The sequence below is a fragment of the Pangasianodon hypophthalmus genome, chromosome 13 (assembly GCF_027358585.1).
Source record: "Pangasianodon hypophthalmus isolate fPanHyp1 chromosome 13, fPanHyp1.pri, whole genome shotgun sequence".
Classification (NCBI taxonomy): Eukaryota; Metazoa; Chordata; class Actinopteri; order Siluriformes; family Pangasiidae; genus Pangasianodon; species Pangasianodon hypophthalmus.
In genome coordinates this window covers 24,018,002-24,040,010 of record NC_069722.1, presented here as the reverse complement: position 1 = coordinate 24,040,010, position 22,009 = coordinate 24,018,002, and the positions used below count along the sequence as shown (strand labels likewise).

General features: G+C 37.4%; 1 protein-coding gene across 1 annotated transcript; it reads left to right on the top strand.

The window, feature by feature from the left end:
* The first annotated feature begins 496 nt into the window (after positions 1-496).
* Positions 497-19,714, top strand: LOC113546964 (transmembrane protein 114). The gene is made up of 4 exons (XM_026947086.3): positions 497-742; positions 1,043-1,120; positions 16,673-16,810; positions 18,277-19,714. The coding sequence occupies exons 1-4, from the start codon at positions 565-567 to the stop codon at positions 18,516-18,518; spliced, it is 636 nt and encodes a 211-aa protein (XP_026802887.1). The 5' UTR covers positions 497-564; the 3' UTR covers positions 18,519-19,714.
* The last annotated feature ends 2,295 nt before the right edge of the window (positions 19,715-22,009 follow it).

Genomic DNA, 22,009 nt, shown 5'->3' with positions numbered 1-22,009 from the left:
GAGAGAGAGAGAGAGAGAGAGAGACAGTATAGTCGTAATAGTAGTGTGTGTGTGTGTGTGTGTGTGTAACAGTATAATTATGTATGTCTGGGTATTTGTATGTGTAACAGTATAATTGTGTGTGTGTGTGTGAGAGAGAGAGAGAGAGAGAGACAGTATAGTAGTAGTAGTGTGTGTGTGTTACAGTATAATTGCGTGTGTGTGTGTTACAGTATAATTGTGTGTGTGCAACAGTATAGTAATGTGTGTGTGTGTGTTTAACAGTATAATCGTGTGTGTGTTTGTGTAACAGTATAGTAGCATGTGTGTGTGTAACAGGATAATTGTGTGTGCAACAGTATTGTAGCGTGTGTGTAACAGTATAATTGTGTGTGTGTGTGTGTGTGTGTGTGTGTGTGTGTGTGTGAGAGAGACAGTGCCCCCTGGTGGTGAAGGCGCGCGGTGTAAAACCGCACCCTGCCATGCGCGCGCTCGCAGTCGGCTTTGTGCGCAGGACAGGTGAGCGTGCGTGTGTGTGTGAGCGTGTGTGTGCGTGTGTGTGTAAAAGCCGCACAGCTCTTCAGCATGGAGCTGACTCTCAGCCGCCTGGCTGCTTTTCTCGCTTCTTTCGGGCTCCTCAGCTTTGTGTGTCTGATTGTGGCGATTGGAAGTGATTTCTGGTACATCATAGACACTTCGAAGAGAGAGAGCAACAAATCCGCATCCCTCAGCTCTCACTCCGGACTCTGGAGGACCTGTAACTGTAAGATGCTTTACTCTTTCATTCCGAGACTAGCTGCTGTCACAGCTGAGCCTTCCAGGGAGTTTAATAAAGCTGAGATGACTGGCATCAAGTTTGGCATAAATAAGAAAAATGCATAAACATGTAAAAAATAAAAATTCAGTAAAGCTGGATAAAAAAAAATCCATTAAAAAAGACTTATAGTAGCATGGATTAATTATTAATATTAATTATGAATCAATTAATTATTAATATTCTCTCTATCTATCTATCTATCTATCTATCTATCTAAGCAAGGATTTATTTTATTTTTCCCTGCAGTTCAGGATCAATGTCAGCCTTTTATGAACCCTTTTGGAAATGGAGGAAACTTCACAGATTCACAAAGGCATATATTAAGTAAGATTCTAATGGTTTATTTTCTAATATTTTTTTCTAATGTTTTTTTTTTTTTGCATGTGCTTGATTTCTTCCTTCATGCAGCACACAGGGTATTAAATATAATAACGCAGTCAGACAGATGCACAGCTTCCAGCACTTGGATTCATCTCTGTGTTTCCTCATGATGGAAATGAATAACAGGAGAAGTGTTATAAAATATTGCATGCTAATAAAACACCCTGTTGCCACGGTGCTGGTCTCATGATCCTTCGGCGATCATCAGAAAGCTGAGATGAAAACGCATTCCTCTTTGTGCTGGGTGTTGAAATGACCAACGCTCATCGTTTGCTTAATATTTACTAATTAAATTTGGTGCATAAAGATCATTTTGCACAGAATAAAAATGTGCTCAAGCAGAGAAACTGGCCTTGTTTCACACAGTGCAAGAATTTCATGTGTTTATAGTTCTGCCTAAGGAGCCTTTTCTCCAAAGTCCTGGAATAATCTCATATCGTTACATATGTGTGTGTTATTGGAAAGTAATTGACTTCGGGGGTTGGGCTGCATCACACCACTCTGTCACTGATTATTGTTCTTGTGTTTTAGTGTTTTAGTGTGAACATATGCATACTCTAGCTAACTAGGAACAGCTATGGCTTGTATGCTATATGTTATGTTCATAACCAAGTTTCTGGAAAAATGAACATCTTTTCTGAGTAATTCTCAGAATGGTAAGGAGACGTCATTTCAACATGGTGTCTCTAGTAGGACAAAGTAAGAACAAGAAACAGGAGTGTGTTTTAAGCTTTTTTAAGCAGACTTTGGATTTTCTATTCCTATAGGATATGCTTAAGATCATTAAACAGGAGGTTCTGTGCAAGATTTTCTTCTTTTTTTTTAATAAATGAATCAGGGCAGGATTGTAGTGGTGTAGTGGATAACGTTGTAGTTGCAGAGCTTCAGGGTCTGGGGATTGATCCTGAGCTTGAGTTGCTGTTTCTGACAAGTGACTGATGTTCTCTTCATGTCTGTGTGGGTTTCCTCTGGGTTCTCTGCTTTCCTCTGGGTTCTCTGCTTTCCTCCCTCAGTCCAAAACCATGCAGGTTATATGGATTGGCTGTGGTAAATTGACCCTAGGTGTGATTGAGTGTGTGAATGGACTGGTGTTCCATCCGGGGTGAATTCTGCTGCTTTGTGACACTGACTCTTCCTGTGCATTTTTAAAAACTAACATCCATTGTGATTGTGTGTCGACTTTAAGGTGGAAAGTAGGAAGCTGCTTTGAAGGTGACGTTATTAAACCAGTGAGATGGATCAGGACTGTGATCAGACTGTGATTTCACTAAAAATCTTGGTCCATTTTCCCTCCTTTTTTTTTTTTTCAAATTTGAGCACCTGCCCAAATATCATTTCATGGCTTTGGTCCCCAGTGTAAAAATGGCAGAGCGCTGAAGCCCACTTCAGTTTCAGCAAATAAACACAGGCAAGCACTCCACTGAGTGGAGATGAACAGTAATGGAGTGCGTGAGTGATTCAGAAAATCTAGAGCTGCAGCGGCGTCCCTCAAGGTTCAAGTGTGGGACCCGGAGAAGCTGAAGAACGTTGCAGGTCATTGTAGCAGGAGATACACACTTCACATGATCCGAATCTACCTCCAAGAAAAAAGATGGCAATAAGCAAGATGAGTAAATAAAAAAGTATTTAATCTTAAAAAAAAGTTAGTTAATTTAATTTAAAAAAGTATTTACAATAAAATCTATTTATTTCAAGAACAGTACATAATGTAATAATGTAATATTTAGTGTTTAAAAAACCCACCACCTTCTTCTCATTAAAAGAAAATTTTGTCTAGCGATGTAAATGTCGAAACATGCTCGTAACAGTTTTAATAAAATCTATGATATGAAACCACCCCAACGACACAGTTTAGTCTAACAATCACAACTCTTTCTTTCACACGCACACACACACACAGAAAATTCCAATGTAAAGATGAAGTAATAACTATGTTGTACTGTGTAACTCAAACTCAATAGTTTATACTATATACTATAAATATCTACTATCAATATACACGTCAAATATTTGAGGCTGTTGGTGAAGCCATACCCACGTTGCTTCATATTTTGCTTTAATAAAAAGAAAGTGTGTGCTAAAAAAAAAAAAAAAAAACGATTTAATAACTTTGAATAATTTGGATTTCTGGAATTTGGAGATCTCTGGCAAACCTCACCTGGTTTATCCCGCCTGTCGAAGCATTTACATGTAGCTGATGCATTTATTTCTACCCAAAGCGACTTACAGTTGAGACAGGATACACCTGAGCAGCTGAGAGTTAAAGGTCTTGCTCGAGGAGCTCACAGTGGCAGCTTGGTGGTGCTGGGGTTTGAACTGAGAGCAGGGTGTCGATGGGGACCAAAGGCGAGTCGGCTGCTCTGAAAAGGACACGACAAGCCCCCACTCCCCGAGGTGCTGCCCTCTCAGCACTGTTCCCTCAAACCTGATTGCACACCTCTGATGATGCTCCCATGCAGAAAAAAATTAAATCCGTGTAGCATGCCAACACAAAAATATAAAAAAGTTAATCAAGGGACCCTTTTCACGCTTCTGTTTTACGAATGCCTAAGCTAAAGTAGCCATGTTTCAATATAGAGTGAGCTGTATTTACTGCCATTGCTCACTATCTAACATTAATTGATTTTCTGCTTAAATGGCAGAAGGCTCTAAACTATAGAACAAGGCTTTGCTCAATAAGAAAAATGATTTGAGGGAGCACTGCCACCCAGTACACCGCATATGATGAATAACAATAAATGAAATGAATAAATAATAAAGCAATACATGACTTCAAAAATAATGAAATGAAGCGTTTCTGCATTTAAAAAACTGACTATAAAGAGCAATGAACAGCAAAAAACTAAAAAAAAAAGGAAGCAAGATGGGACACAAGTGTCGTTTAACACAAGCAGAAACAGGCAGGGTAAGTGTGAAGAACTGGGAAGATAGCAGGAGTTCTCCAGAACAAATGATCTTGCTGGTCTTTACTCTTCTTCTGATGCATTTTGAGTGCACTCTTATTTATTCATGAGCAGATGTGTTGTTTGGCACGATTGGAAATGAACAAAAAGCTTGAAGTAGGTTTTACATGAGCGCACATGGACTAAGTGCTTCCGAGCTCTTCTCGTTTATGCTTCTTGTCTAATTGTTTTTGTTCTTATAACAAAAAAACAAGTTCCAGTTACTTTACGCTTTCCTGAAGGTTTTGTCGTATCCATACGCCATCAGAGCCTTCTCTCTGGAAAAAGTAGTTCCATTTCTGAAAGCATGAATTCTACAGATTTAGAGCTTCATTTATATGAAAACACTTTCAAATAATTCATCTAATCGTTCTACAAAAATACATTTCACATAAACGCTTTAATCCAACAGACTTCTATTATAAATAGAATAGAGTTTGGAGTTATCAGGTTTTCTGTTCATTTCTCATTGAAGGGAATCAAAATTTTTGTCTGTAATAATCACACACACACACACACACACACACACACACACACACACACACACACACACACAATTAAGATGCTAGAGATTAAGCTGAAAAAATCCCTTTAGGTGCACTTAAGTACCTCACCGTTTTGATATAAATTTGCCAGTAGTGAACAGGAATAATAATTATTTTACAGTACTCAGTTCTGGGCAACATAAAAGCCTCTACTGAGATTGATATGGACAAGATCCACAAATATACAAAGAGAGAAATTAACTAAACGTTTTATTACACTCACATTAACACAACCATCGAAAGCGAGCGGCTCTGTGACGCAATTGCTGATGTTTCTACCAGTCCAATCCAATGTGGCTTGTACTTTTGGAGAAACGCCACATTCCAGCCGTCTTAGTGCGACTGCACATAAAGTAGAGATCAAACACACACACACACACAGCTTTTTGTTATCACGGAAGCAAGACACAAGTTCACATAAAGCGCATAAACACACATAAGTCACTCAAGTGTGGGTCGAGTAAGTAATGGAACAGACCTGTTAACGACGCCAACAAGTAAACACACCAGTGAAAAAAAACTCACAGATGTGATCACTGGGAGGACAACACAGTTAACCCCTTAAACTCCCAGGAGCCATCAATTACAATCCTCCCTCTAACGACACACCTTACTGAATAATTACTGAATAATCTTTAGTAATTACATAAGGAATAAAACAATCCATGCCATGCTATTACAGGAAATTAATCAACGTCAGGGATTTGTGGTGAAGCAGAGTTACTGTTACTGCTCCAAAGTGTTTTATTTCTCCTACACCACAGCAATTTGGCAACTATTACACATATTTATCTATATAAAACGACACCTCATACATTTTATCCATTTATAGTTACATTTAATGTTGTAGAATGTCACTTAGCAGCTATAAACAGTCATTTCTTCATGAGCTTCTCTTTATTCCTCTCTATTCCTCTCTTAATAATAATAATAATAATAATAATAATAAAAACAACAACAACAGCTTGTAATGTTACAGAGAAACTACAAAGCATAAACTCCTCTGTCCTGAAGACTTTGGAAAAGTTACAGCTTTACATCTGACTGTTGCCAAGCACTGACATTGGAGACTCCTTCCATAAATGTTAAATACAGAAAATGTCACTATATAATATTATATGTCACTAAGTCACTTTATTAATAGTAAAATAATATTGGCTATTACACAACATCCTTTTATGCGCAGCGTCCTCTGTAGGCGTCCCTGTGAATGAGCTGTTATTATATTAATCTACTGTATTACTGTATTAAGTACAGTAGTACTGTATTACTGTGATGCTCAAATGTGCAATAATTTATAAATTTTATTTCTTTTATTATTCCTTTTCTTTCTTCCTGCACTTTAACTGTCTGTGAGCTGCTGTGATAAGTGAATTTCCCCACTGTGGGATCAATAAAGTTTATCTTATCTTATCTTATCTTATCTTATCTTATCTTATCTTAAATTAATATAGACCTGTGATCTGCAGCTGCACTATTGTCAAAGCTGCTGTTATAGAAAATTAATCAATACCAATGTGCTATAATGAGTAATCGGCACCTTGGACATGAATAGTTAATTAACGGTAAGCCAGAAAGTTTCAGAGCAACAGATGGACTATAATGTAGGTGGATTAGTGTAGCTACAAAGGCAGCAGACTTAAAACACTGACCTCCGGGTAGGATACAAGTAAACAAATCATCTTCATCTCCACAGAATGAGTCTGATGATTGCACAAGAGTCTGAATAGGGTTACAACAGACTGCCGCCCACTCCCTACACTTATGCACAAGAGTCAAGCTGTGCAACACACACCCACCCACCACACACCACATACAGTCTTCGTCCATTAAAATGTGCCTCTAAACATGATGATAAATGCCTGAAGCGTCTTCCTTGGATCCCCATGGATACCTGATTCTCTCGTCTTGCAGCAGTGTGCCGTGGTTCTCGCATTAGTTAGGCCACCTAACAGCGCTATCCTCAACACCATCCTCGCTTTCTTTCACTAAAAAGCCGAGGTGCCTGCTGAGCTCAGCCCGCATTAATGTGTTCAATCAATTCCAGCCGATTACAACGCCTCATCTGACCTCACGCAGTTCAGAGACAATCGGCGGAATGGCTTTTTATTCTGGTGAAGAGAGCAATCAAATGCAGCTTTGCATCACGGCTGCTGTTCTGCAGACTTTCAGTTTGTTATTGATTGCTCTTTTTTTCACACTAACAAGTTAACAAACGAGTGAACAAACACACAGGAAAAACAATGACTAATCAAAAAAAATTTACAATCCTGACTCTACACATCTTTCTATTAGCTTCGCTGTAATTACTGAATAATTTAATAATAATAAGTCAAGACCTTGTACGGCTATAATTATATAATTAGCAGTCTTGAGTTTCAGATCAACAGATGAGCACACTGAATGGTAGGTGAACCAGTGTACCTACAAGAGGATGTATTCAGAGTTGTCCTAAACATTCGTAGGGAAAGTTACACATATTCAGAGATGGGTTACACGCATGATGAAGCCTATTTTATGGGTGCATCATTCTGATTGTGAAAATCACACTGGCTGGTGTTTTTTTCTTGAGTAGAAAGAAACAGGGTCTTTTGTCTGAAACAGGGTCTTTTCAACAGCATCTACTTAATCACAAGCACTCACCTGTACGCACTAGAGATAAGAAAAGAAGGGATAGACTGAAGGAATTAGTGTTTTTCTTTACTCTCAAATTATAACATACAAGCAGTTTTCAATTTAAAAATGAAAAATATATATTATTAACTATTACATTTAAATAAATCTAATACTAATCTAGTCTATTGCCAACATTTTGCTGCAAGAACAGTCCTATTTCTAATTATAACAAACTTAAACAAAGCAACCGTGGCTTATTTGAACAAAATGGCTTCCGTTATTCAGCAGCTTATAAAATAGCACACATCCATTTTTTTGCATTTTATTTTTTATATCATACTCCGACAGTTACTTGAACACAGAACTTAATAAAGCCATGAAATACTAAATTGAGGTCATGAAATCGTTATATGAGCGTGGGATGAAGGCTAATTTATCACGCTTTTAATAACATTAATAAAGTAATGCTAATTTTTGCTAATTTGCTGCCAATGCCAAAGAACAGTTTGGTTTTTTTTTTGCTCACAAGAAATTTATCTGGCTGCGCTGGGCGCTTACTGGTTTCAGCCATATTTTTTTCCCAAACAGATAGATTGGGGTGGAGTAACGGAGTGTTGGGGAGTGTCTATAATATGACTGACAGGTGGCTCACATAGACCTGCTTGTTTGTGTTGTCATGCTGTCTTTTAAGGAAGATTTTTTTTTAAGACCAAGACAAAAAAAAAGCTGAACACATTTCATTTTGTCTCCTTTGACCCCTCATACTAATGCACCTCTGTAACTTAACAGTATGCACGAGGCATCTGCGTCTTCACACAGCGAGTCTGACGAGGGTTACAACAGACTAATTCACACTTATTCACAAGAGTCAACACACGTTTCTCCCATGAAAAGAGTCTTTAAACATAAAGATAATTGACTGGAGCGTTTTTCTTGGGTTCCTACGGATACTTGACTCTTTCATCTTACAGCAGCGTAATTAATTTAGTTAGGCCACCTAACAGCTCTACCCTCAACACCATCCTCCCTTTCTTTCACTGAAAAGCCGAGGTGCCTGCTGAGCTCAGCCCGTATTAACGTGTTCAATCAATTCCAACAGATTACAACGCCTCATCTGACCTCAAATAGTGGTATACATTAGCTGGAATGTTTTTTCCTTCTGAAAAGAGAGCAATCAAATGCAGCTCTGCATCACAATTACTTTCAATTTGTTACTGATTTCTCTTTTTTTTTCTTCTTCATGTCCCTTGGTTCATTCTTATAGAAGCATTTCTCTTTGAGACTGGAAATTAAACCACTGCTAGCCCAAACAGGACACACACTTTATCCGCAGGCTGAAACATCAGAAACAGAGCAGAGAGCCTTCTGCCGAGCTGAGTGAAAAACCTCAAGGCTATTTCAAAATTGAAGTTTCGCTTTTGATCAACAACTACAATAAGCGGTGGGTCTGGCTTTTATCATGATGCTTTTTAGCAGGGAACCTGAGGGAAGGTCTACAGAGAGGGCAGGAGGAAAAACAAATCGAAGTCAGGAGAACATAAATCTCAGAAACACAATGTTTCCCATCTAATCCAAATGACTCTGGAGAAGAAATAAGTCATATGGAATTTTATCCTGATTTAAAGGTGGAGGAAAACTTCACCATACTTAATTACGATTGCACACATTTTTCAGTCCGTTTATGTGGAGCATCCTTCGTACAAGTCCCTGTGAATGAGCTGTTACTATAGAATTGATAACGTATTATGTATCTATAACCCAATTGAAATGTTAGCTCTTCTGTCTTGGTGTTATATTTATTAATCCACCCTGATGATACAGGATCTTCATTTCCACTTATCTGCCTCATTTCAAAAACCATAACTAATCCAGTTTGGTTATTATTCCGCCGCTCTCTGTTCTAGCTTCAGTTTAATAGGATGTCCAGCAGGGTGATAAAGGGTAGATGGTGAGATTGAGTCATTCGCTGGAGAAATTTACAGAAATGGTGCAATAATATTTCACAGATCACATTGTTATACTAACGTGCACAGGAAATGGGTGCACGATGACATTTATGATCATTATGTGGGCACTAAATGCTAGAAATACAGACATTAACTGTATAGAAGTAAAAATTCAGAGATCACTTTATTAGGTCTACTGCTCCTGTAGCTACACTAATCCGCCTACAGTATTGTCCATCTGTTGCTGTGAAAGTCTTTTTTGTGTTCAAAGAGTGTTAACTGTACAGAAAATGATTGTTGGTGTAGTTAACAGGCCTGTTCCATTATACACTTTACCCACACTTATGCAACTGATGTGATCGTTAATGAGCGTTATGTATTCATGAGAACGTGTATTTTGTTTCACTAATAACACAAAGCAGTGTGTGTTTGATCTCTACTTTATGTGCCACTTAGACAGCTGGAACGTGGTGTGGTGTTTCAGTAAATGTAAGCGCCTCACTGCATTAGACTGATAGTAATGCCAACCATGGTGTCATGGAGCTGCTCGCTTTGTTTAAAAAAATCATCATGGTAGTGTTAATGTGAGTGAATTAAAACGTTGTGTTAAATTTGTGATTTTAGTCCATGTCAAACTCTGTAGAGGCTTTTTCGTTGAGCAAAACTGAGCATCGTATAATTACGCATTCCTGCACAATACTGACAAATTTGTATACACTATATGGCCAAAAGTTTGTGCACACCTGATCATCACACTCATATGTGTTTGTTGAACATCCCATTCCAGATTTATTCCCCTGTGTTTGCTGTTATAATAAGCTCCACTCTTCTGGGAAGCTTTCCACTAGATGTTGGAGCGTGGCTGTGGGGATTTGTGATCATTCAGCTACAAGAGCATTAGTGAGGTCAGGCGCTGATGTTGGTGAGGAGGTCTGGGGTTCAGTCGGTGTTCCAGTTCATCCCAAAGGTGTTCAGTGGGGTTGAGATCAGGGCTCTGTGCAGGACACTCGAGTTCCTCCACTCCAACCTTCACACACCATGTCTTCATGGAGCTCGCTTTGTGCACAGAGGCATCGTCATGCTGGAACAGGTTTGAGTCTCTTAGTTCCAGTGAAGGGAAATTATTATAATGCTACAGAATACAAAGACATTCTATACAATTGTGTGCTTCCAACTTTGTGGCAACAGTTTGGGGAAGAAACACATAATGGATGTGATGGTTGGGGGTCCACATACTTTTGGCCATATGCTGTAAAAATGGGGAGGTACACAAGTGCATTTAAAGGATACTCCAGCATTTTTCAGCTTAATCGCTATCTACAGCATCTAAAGTGTGGGTATGTAATCAAAATTACATACAAACATTTCGACATGTTTCCCTGTACTGAGAAAAGAACAGATATTCAATTTATTCCAAATCAATTATAATGGAAGTCTAAGGGCAGCTGTTCAATTCTGTCAATAAACATTTATGCGAATTGTACTGTTGTAGAACGCTTTCCGTTTTCAGAGAAGAACGGCTCTGATGGCGTACAGATTCTGCAAACCCTTCAGAAAAGTGTGAAGTAACTGGAACTACTTTTTACTGTGTCACTCTAGTACTGTAAGGTTGATAAAACTGCATAACAACAGATTTAATAAGACATCTATCTCCTCACATCTTTATCATTCCAGTTTACAAGCTGTAATCACATACTGTTAACATTTACTAATGGAATTCAGCAGTTGCCATTAGACTTCCATTATGAGTGAGTTTAGCAGAAACACATTCTCTGTTCTCTACTCATGTTACAGTTCTCTTCTGTGGTAATCAGGCTTAAAGTACAGATACAGCAGATAGGGATTTGGTTGGAAAACACTGGGGTATTCCTTTAATCCAACCTCTATCACATGCTGTGTCTCACTCAGTCACATTATCGAAGCATATAATTGGACATTTGGAGATCCCAAAAGACATTTTGCAATCTCAAAATTATTATTATGAAAATGCATGCAGCAGTTTGTCAGTGCAGACAAGCACTTCATTCCTGTTTTAATTAACTCTGCATTTCGTTACACACGGCAGTGAAGATCAACAAGGTGAAGAAACGAAGATGAGAAAAATGACTATTTCGAGTTAATCTAGTGCATAATATTAACCAAGAGCACAAGCATGGCGAGAATTATGTGCTAATCATTGTATCATATACTGAAGTCATTAAATCATGGAAATCATTTCATCCAAATCGTCTGCCTTCACCAAATTTGGCATTAGTGTTTACTTACTAAGTAAATGTATTACTTATTTAAGCAATAGTACACAAGATGGAGTGTGTTACTCATGATAACGTACAACACTGGATTTACAAACGAAAGAATAATCAAAGTAAAGCAAAGAACCTATGAAAATTGTTTGAAATATCTGTTTAAAACTACAAAAAAGCAGTCACACCACAAGTGTTTTCATTGCTGTGCATTTCAGCTAATGAATATTAATGAACAAATGGGTCTGCGTATGAATATTAATGATCAGTGGGCGGCCTGAATGAAAAACTGCGCTGTGTGCTGAGGCAGAAAAATGCACTATTATTATTTATTAAGTAAAGATTAAAACACTCCGTGCCACTCTGTTATAGGAAAATAATCAAAAAAGCAGAGTTACTGTTACTATCCTGAGGTTGGTTATTTTCCATTACATCCCAAAGTGTTTTATGGACAATGGGTACCATTTTAATGTATTACAGAATGACAGGTGGTACTATTTATCAGTTTATAGTTACATTTAATATTGTGGAATGTCTGTGAAACTGTTCTCACGTACACTATAGCAGCCATAAACAGTCAGTCCCTCACCAGCCTCTCTTTTTTCTGCTGAAGTTGATAAGACAAAAAAAACAAAACAAAAATGCAGCTTGTTAACGAGAAACCGCAACTTAAAGTTACAGCTTTACGTCTGACTGTTACACAGCACTGACACTGGAGACTCCTTCCATGAATGAAAGTCTTTGTGAATGAGCTGTTACTATAGAAACGATAATGAATTAGATCGAGTGCATTAATAAAACCTGTGATTTGCAGCTGCACTATTGTCAGAGCTGATGTTATAGACAATTGATCAACACTTTTACAGAATTTGACAGCGCTGTGGTAAAAAGACGTTATTTTCAGAGCCAGAAGAGCACACAGCATTTTGGTGCGTCTGTTCTTATAATGCTGTGTTGATTATTGGAAGGCTGTTAATTACCTGAATGAAGAGCCTAAGGTTTATTTTGTGCTAAACTCAATGTGGCCACAGCTGAGTGTGTTTTGTTCCCCCTCCATTTCTGTTTGGAGTGTAGTACAAGGACTTAAAAGCTTCACGTTTTCATGGTAACATTAACAATGAATTCTGCTCCATGGGTGAGGATGAACGTAGCTCAAATTGCAGAAAACAGATTACAAAACTCAACAGAAAATAACATATGTACTCCTGCTTTTATCAAATTTAGGAATTCTTTGTTTAAAATGTTTTAATTCTGTCTGCAAGTACTGAACTTGAAGTTTATAAATATCTTTCAGCAGCTCATTTATGGACTCTTTTGGACTGATAAAATCTTTGCATGTAAACACGGTGCTTATTTCTTCTTGAGTAGCGTCCCAGGTTTGGACAAACCCTTACGTAAAGATCACATACATTTCTCATGTGATCACAGGTTCTTCACACATTTCACCATTCTGTGGCCTGGAATTGCACAAGAGAATTCAAGTAAACACTGTGATCACATGTGAAAATGAATTATTCATGTGAGAAAAAGTACATCTGGAAAATACAACCACATGACGTACATGTGAACAATAAAAGTGAGTGTGAAAATAAATCGTGTAAAAATCACACATGAAAACAAATCGTGTAAAAATTACACAAGAATAAATGACTTGTGTATGGAAATAAATGAATCACATATTCAAAATTTCACATGTTAACAATTGTGCAAAACGTACACTTGAAAATTAATTAATCATATAGTAAAATGATGTGAAAATAAATGAGTCATGTGGGAGAAAAAAATCACATGTAAATATAAAAACACATGCACCACATCATGTGAAAAAATGTGAAGCATGAAAAAGTGAAGCGTCTAAAACCCATGTGTAAAACCACATGTAAATTTGTAGTTCATGTGTCATTTCTGTAAGGCTAGGAATGTCAATCAAGTGTGCTAATTAGAATATTAGGCCACGCCCACTCAGGCAGTTCTCAGATGGGTGAATGATGGGGCATTTGTGTTTATTCGTGTTTTATCTTACAAACATTTGTACTATTTTATACAACATTGCCTCTAGCTAGTGGAATTATTATACTATATAAATATTTGTAAATGAATAAAGGTAGATATTGGAGATAAGTAGAAAAATCTATTATTCACACTGAATGTAGCTGGAATCTTTGGGACTTTGATGAAAAGCAGGGAGGCACAAAGCAGGGCCTTTATTCTCACTAATGTAGAGTTTTAAGCCCCTAATGAGCTGGATAATTGGGAAGTTTATTTGTTGTGGTTTGGTTAAAATCACCCAGGATAATAATTGCAGTTGGAATGGTGGCTTTCACATCACTTCATTTGCTCAAATTGCTCAGCAAGCTGCTGCCGAGCGCCATGTGTGCCTGCTGGCTTTCTGCGAGTGTTATAGAGGAGACAGTCTGTGTTCCTGCTTCCTGCTGAAACATTGGGTCTAAAGGGCTTTCTGGCTTTCTTCTGGCAAAGACAAAACCATCCAGACTTTATGTGACCATTAGTACATGCTGAGTTTCCTGATGTGCAGATAGTAGGAATTCATCTGGATTCCAGATGTGTGGCATTTTTAAAGGTGTCTGAAAATTTTCTTGTACACCTGAATGACCAGTGCTAGAGTAAAGGTGAAAATAGAGGGCATACTATAGTACTGTTTGGACAGGATTCAATTTCTGGACATACGTTTGTTCCGTAATGTTGCTGGAAGACATCTGTAGTAATTATCACAGCGATGGACATGTCTTCACAATGCACAATGGTAGTCACGCTAAAAAAATCCACACATACTACATACACCTTATTTTAATACAAACTGGCTGTTTGTCCTTCATTATAAGTGCTTGTTGTAGGGGATGTGGCTGTACAAGTTGTGCTTAATCATTAGTAGGTCATGTGACCATAACATAACCCTTTTATATTTTACTTTATTTCATTTTTTTTACCCAATTCCCTAATTTAGTTTCCAACCACCAGCCGGCTCTCTCCATCAATCGACAGCTACCAACCGGGGAGGGTGAAGGCTAACACGTGCTTCCTCTAAGATGCACATGGCATATGGCAGCGTAACACACTTGGAGGAAAGTGCTGTCCACCCTCTTCTGCATAAATAAACTCACAGACACCCTTGATTGGCTAGTTTTAGTGTGACTGACAGGAGAGGGAGCATATGCCATCTCTCCCACCCAAAAAGCACAGCCAATTTTGCTCTCTTGGACTCGTGGTCACGGATGGCTGTGGCATTGTTCGGATTTGAACTTGTGATTTCTGGACGATAGGGCAAACGCTTGTCCATTTGGAGGGGCTATATATTACCTGGGGTTTTTCTACTTGCCTTTTATAAAAGGTAAAATATGGCAAAATCTTTCCAGACGTGTGCACGAGCAGTCTGCAAACAATGACTGACATGACTGATTCGGATTGGACTAAAATCCCAAAGATACTCCGGTATTAATTACATTCCCCCACCTCCACAGTCTGAATAGTCTGCGTTTTACTCTAGTTCTTAAACAGGTTCAGCCTTCCTAAGCATTTTGTTCAGTCTGCTGTTGTCACATGCCTTCATGCCACTGCCCCAAGTTGGAGCTCACCACCACCAACTGCATGGCCTCCTGACACTGAAGGTCCTGAGCTTCCTCAAAAACTAGATTCTGCTCAGCCCTTTAAGTCCACCATTAAACACATATGGCGGATACATGAGGGCATATCTGATATCTCGAGATCTGTATCATTACACATGTTCTTGATGAAACCAGCATTTTTCCAAGATAATATCCAGTATTGATCGCTAGACGGAAGAAAAGCACGACTTTAAGGGATGAGTCTTGAGATACCACAGCTGCTCTTTGCTGGAAGCCTCTATTGTGGTGAGTAGGAAGGACTATAATTTTGGAAGCAATTTTGGTGCATTTTCCCCCATTAGTGGTGAAGAAGCCTTTAGAATGCCTTATGCTTTTGTGCAGTGTTTGCTCAGCCTTTGTTAGCAGCATTTGTGCGCCGACTGAAATTGACGTTGCTGTCCTGAACGAGTCCGAGATACACCATTACCATGTCGATGTACAGTATCTATCAGCACATGTGAATTTGTGCCTCACATGTTCTCTTTAAAACTAGTGAACTGATCACACAAAACAAACTATTAGCAAGTAAAGGTGACAACAATCGGTCAAAATCCATATCAGAGGTTTGTGGCAGTGTGGACACTTGAGATTTCTATTATGTGCCAGTCTGTTTCAATCTGTCCCTCGGTGAAAGCAACGGGACTTATTGGGCTTTTAAAATAAGTTCTTGATTACATGCTCAGAGTTCTCCTGGGATGTGTGAGGCAGCGCTCAATACACAGCCTTTACCAGTAATCTAAAGTATTAAGCAGTTAATGAGCTGGTTAGGTGTAAAGCTTGTTTTCTTCTGTGTTCTTCGTCACTCATAAAATCACCACCAGTGGAGAAAGGAAACAGTTGTGTTGTAATCACTTACTTTGCCTAATTTGCCAGGTTTTGCATGTGTGTTCCCTGCAGAGCAGCACACAAACACAATCCATCAGCTTCCGGATGAATCATCTTCACAACGAAAACACTACAGGCGTGTGTTGTAAAGACCAGGTCAGAGTCTAGACCTTATTTCAAACAAGCTGCTGTGGCATGACATGAAGAGAGAGAAATCCCAGAAATATTGATGAATTAAAACAGCTTGTAGAAAGTAATAGTTTAAAATTCCTCTCTCGCTGTTGTGGAAGTTTGATCATCAGCTACTGGAAATGTTTACTGGAGGTTATTGCTGATAAAGGAGCTTTCGAACAGTCATTAAGTACAAGGGTACACGTACTTTTTCCAGCATGAATTGTGAATGTGAGATAATTAGCACATTTGAGTAATTAAAAACTACGTTTTGCAAATTGATGTCATTACAAATAGATTATATTCAAAACATCTTAAGCATACAAACACTTTAACTAGGAATTTAATTGAAAGTTCTTGGTTGTTTGGGCATTTTTGGTTTAATTATTTTAATCTTCTAATCTTTTTAGAGATGATCATTTTATTCTATATTTATGTACTTACCTTATGTTTATTTTTTACTTATAATTTTACTTCATCCTTTATTTAAGTTTGTATGAAAATAATTCTAGAAATAAAGTTGATTTATTATTATTATTATTATTATTATTATTATTATCATTATTATTATTAATCTCTTACAGACATGCAGGCGACGTTCATCGTGCTGTTGCCCCTCAGCGTGATTGTCCTCTTTATCGGAGGGATGATGGGTGTCATGAGCATTCTGGCTCGAGCTCATCGTCTTCTTCTCGCTACTGGATTGCTTCTCCTCAGCGGCAGTGAGCTTCCTCACAATCACAGCCTCTTAGCGATGACTCAGTGGTGCTTGACACTGACACATAGCACTAATCAAAGCCTATTTGTACCGTGAAAAAGCAGTGGTCTGGTCATAATCGTAGAAACGGGTAACCGCTAGAGAAATATCAATCAGTGACTGAATGGATAAATAAGTATACATGAATATGCAAATTGGAAACATGTCCATGTTGCCCTGCCATCCCAGATACCAGAATATTCCCTTTGCATTGTCATATTTTCAGTGATTTATTTCACAGCAGCCAAACCTTTTAAAATATAACATTATAACCACAACTACGATTTCCTTGAGTGATTCAAAGCCATGTTTCTTTGTGTGACATCACAAAATGAACTCAGTTTTATACACAAGTGCTGTTTTAAATGAATAAACCCAAATGGCAAACTATGTAACTGGAAATGGCCACCAAGGACATGATAATGATATAAACATCACAATATTTGAATTTACAAGTACTTCAATATTCCAAGTCTGAAAGTATGAATAAATGAATAAATGGATGAATGCACTAATGGTGGCATTAGCATAAATCATCATATATAAAATAGTTAATATCATAATTGATGCTTTCAGCATTACATTCTTGTATTTGTTGGATAATAGGATAATAATCCCTTTGTTTTTATCCTTATCTAGGTGTGATCTCACTGGCTGGGGCGTTCAGTTATACTTGTATTTTGTGACATATTTTGGGCCATAAATGTGATCTGATTGGTTATAGTGGTGTTTTGCAACATATTTTGGGCCATAACAATAATCTGATTGGTTACAGTGGTATTTTGGGCCATAAGCGTGGTCTGATTTTGGGATGTACTTTAAGCCATTACTGCAGTTTGATTGGTTAAAGTGGCATTTTGGGACATATTTTGGGACACAAACTTATTCTGATCTGTTATAGTTGTATTTTGGGACATATTTTAGGCCATAATTGTGGTCTGATGGATTATACTGGTATTTTGGGAAGGTATTTTGGGACATAACTTTGGGTGTGATTAGTTAGTAATAACAGGGACATAACAGTGGTCTGATATCATATCACATCATATATCATAATACATGAAGACATTTCAGGATGCACAAAATGTATCATGATATAAAAATTTGCTGAGGTTTTGCTAATAAAGTGCCTCTACGGATTCAGAACTTTTTTCCAGCATTTATCAAAATCGAAGTATTTCACCAAGAAAGAGAAGGAAATATAAACAATTGATAGAAATGTTTTAAATCTCCAATTGATTACTTTTTAACAGTGAGTAACAATGGAGTTATAAAAGCACTGATATCTGATGATGGCAATATTTAAGAAAAAGCGTATCATATTGTTATATCACACTGTTTATATGATAACATACTGGCCCAGCTCTAGTAGCAAATACTCCAAATCTAGTCCAAATTGAATGACCATTTTCTTTAAATCTCTTTTTCTAGCCGTGATTACATTTACGGGCATCTGCGTGTACGTGGCCTACTCTGCAGCTGCCTTCCGAGAGGCTGTGTGCATCTCTGGACGCAAGACTCTGGAAGACATTGACATCTATTTCGGTTGGTCTCTGGCCTTCGCAGCCATTTCCTTCATTACTGAGCTCATCACAGCCATCACGTTTCTGCTCACTTCAGCTCGCTTGGGCCAGCTCATGCGCCGAGACCAGGACAGGTACTTAGCAGAATAAGAAGTGTGGAGGACGCATCGCTGCCCTTCAGAAACAGAGCTCTCGACGTTGGCATTATTATCTGTCCGTTTTGTGGCGCACAGCATTTTTGTAAGTGTGTAAATAAATCTTTTATATGATTATTTTCTGGAACTAAACAGTATAAAACTGTATGGAGCAGCTGATGGGAAAAAAGGTTTAAATACTCTGAGGATGGCGGTAATTTTTCTGTCATGACGATGGAGAAAGATGTGGCAACAGATTGCTGTGGAGGATAACGATATTATTGCACTGTAATGTAATCAATGTCTGCTAAATAAAGTCTCTGTAATATCACTTCATAAAATTTCAGGCTAATTACTGACACAGAACTATGGTTTTCTCTGGGCTGATTGGATTCCCTGGTGCCTCTTAGCCTTTCAAAATCTTTACAAATTCATTATAAATGGAATAAATAGATGATATTAATACTAAATGAGTCCATGTTTACAAATCCAGCCTATTTATCTAATTTAGTAATATTTAAAACAGCCAATGTTCAGCAGGAAACCTGCCCCACCTGCCACTTCACAGGTGTAACGATAACTTTTACAGTAAAATATTTACAGTACTTATACATTATACTGTATTTCTATACTCTATACCTTGTCTGCCTAGTCCTATTATTTTTCACTTCTTCCATTACTTTGTCATTCTAAGTTTTAATAAAAAGGATAGATTCAATTATTTTATCGAAGGGCAAGTGCACTGAGTTTAAACTGGAAAACTAGACAGCTAATGTTTGCTAGCTAGCCTTACATTTTAAATAGATAACCCATATGTTTTCTTTATTTTTTTTAATGCTGTATTCAAGAGTGTGACTCACTGTTTCTGTCCCTTTTATTCTTTTTTTTTTTTTAGCAAGTTTGTATTGTGTAATCTTTAATTTTAGCAGTTCTTTTACACAGTGAAACTGGATTGTCCTTTACAGACATTTATTATATGTGAATTCTTTTTCTTTTTCTTTATGTGAATTTTTTTTTTAAATCTGAATTTTTCGAAGTTTTTTTTATTGTGTAACTTGAATACAGTGTTTGTTCTAGTGTGTGGACCGAAATGAAATTTCGAAAACATGGAAAACATTTTTATCAGGTCTGTTTGTGAGAATTTTGGACTCGCATTCATTTAAGATGTATAGTTAACAATAAAAGTGTTAAAATAGCATAACTGTGCATAAATGTGTTTTTTTCTTACAAATAATAATTTATTTTTATAAATAAATTGTCGTCCTGTAAAAATACAGTTTTGAGTTCTATTTAAATATAAGTCCAATTTGCCACTGCATTCATTTTAACAGAGCAAACAGAACAGGAGGAAAATATTTCGAAGAACTATCAAAATCTGAGAGATGTAAAGCTATTTTTAAAACATATTTTAGAATATTTTCTAACGGAATAATTTTACACTTTAACTGATGCCTCGGCATTATACAGCATTTGATGTCACACCGTTCATGCCTCGCGCCTCTGGGGTTGGGGGTTCGATTCCTGCCTCCGCCCTGTGTGCACGTGGAGTTTGCATGTTCTCCCTGTGCATCAGGGGTTTCCTCTGGGTATTCCGGTTTCCTTGCCCAGTCCAAAGATACGCGTTGTAGGCTGATTGGCATCTTTAAATTGTCTCTAGTGAGTGATTGTCCCCCGCGTTGTGCCCCGAGTTCCCCGGGACAGGCTCCAGGCGCCCTGCGATGCTGTGTAGGATAAGCGGTACAGAAAATGGATGGATGGGATATTTCTACCCCTCGTTGTTTGAAATAAAGAAACTGAACTCAATTCCGACAGCACATCAATCTTCTGTGGTGGCCATTTCTCCAGGCGCTGCTCCTGAAAGTAAATTAAAGGTGCGTGACTGATTTCAGTTCTTGCGAGCTCTGCGCCGTCTCGCGGTATACGCATTTTTCTTTTCTGCGTCGCCTTTGTCACCTTTTCAATACGTCGATGTGCTCTCACAAGTGGAAAAAAGAAACAGCTTTAAATATTAATAATAATAGTCTTAATCATAGTGTTCACAGAGCTACGTGACACAATGGCGTGTTATGACGACGGACATAAACCCGCGTAAACCGTTTATTTCTACAGGTGTCAGCTGTTCATTCTGACGACATACGCTGGATGCGATGGAGGCCGGATCAGGAAGAGAAACAGCTCCCTGGAGAAGTTTTATTCCCATTACTACAGTTATTAATACCGATGAATTACGCGCAAACAAATGACAAAACCTCTCCCTCATGAAGTGCAAACTGTAAATCCGTTTACGAGGTTTTACAGGAAGCCATCATCTCGGTTATTCTGGGCTTTGCGTTTGTTTCTCAGAGGCGTTTAAATAATCTATTAAATAATCTACATGTTATAGTTCATAATTCAATATTCGGTCCAGTGTTGAACTGAGGCTGAGCAGATGGTACAGTAATTTGAGACGGCACTGATCCGATACCAGCATAAAATGTTGGATCAGATATCGGAGAAAACATATCATATACTGGATATATTGATAAATGGCAAAGATTGGAATTGGTCTTGGAAAAGAAATTTGTTTTTGGAACTGGAACTGTTTACATATACATATATATATATATATATATATATATATATATATATATATATATATATATGTGTATATATATATAAAATCTGTCAGTTTTTTTTTGTTAGAATTATTCTTTTTTTTTTTAAAAAAAAATCATTTTTACACATTATATTAGACTACATTCGGTTGCCAGTAGGCAATATGACAATATAATATCAAAATTGTGATGTAACTGTATGCCTTTCTGACATATCATGGATATCGTGATCTTTTAATTACTTTTTAAAAAAATTTTTTTTATTTTAACAATAACAAACTGACTGTAACCAGATAATGGTAAAATTTGGTTCTAAAAAAACCTAAAAGTTCAATATTAAAAAAAAAATGTTTGTAGAACCATTTTTGGTTCTATATGTTAAATGTTACAATTTTTAAATAAATAACATCATTTTTTAAATATAAACAATTAAAATGCAATTTAAACAAATGCAACACTACTGTATTGCTGGCAGTTTGTGAGCAAACCTACAGTATATTGTGATACATAATCTTGTATCATAGAAGTGCCTTTGAGAATCTTGATATGATATTTTGTCATACTGCCCATCTCTTGTTGCCGGATATGTTGGGGTTCAGATTGTAATTCAGGTAAACGGTCATTCGCAGGTGAGCTTACATCTCTGAGAAGGTCATTTTCTGTCCAAACTGTCCTCATAGATCATTTTAACTTACTAAATAAATACATAGATAGATGGTCAGATATATATTTATATATACACACAAACAAGACAAAATATTCACGTTTGTGTGATGGAGTGGAGAATTAGAGACAGAGCTTGGGCGCCATCTTGTGGCTCCATAAAGAACAGCAACTATAAAGCAAATTAATATTGCCTTCAAACCCCATTTAGTCATTCTTACTTTTTAAAAAAATTTTTTTTAACAACTCC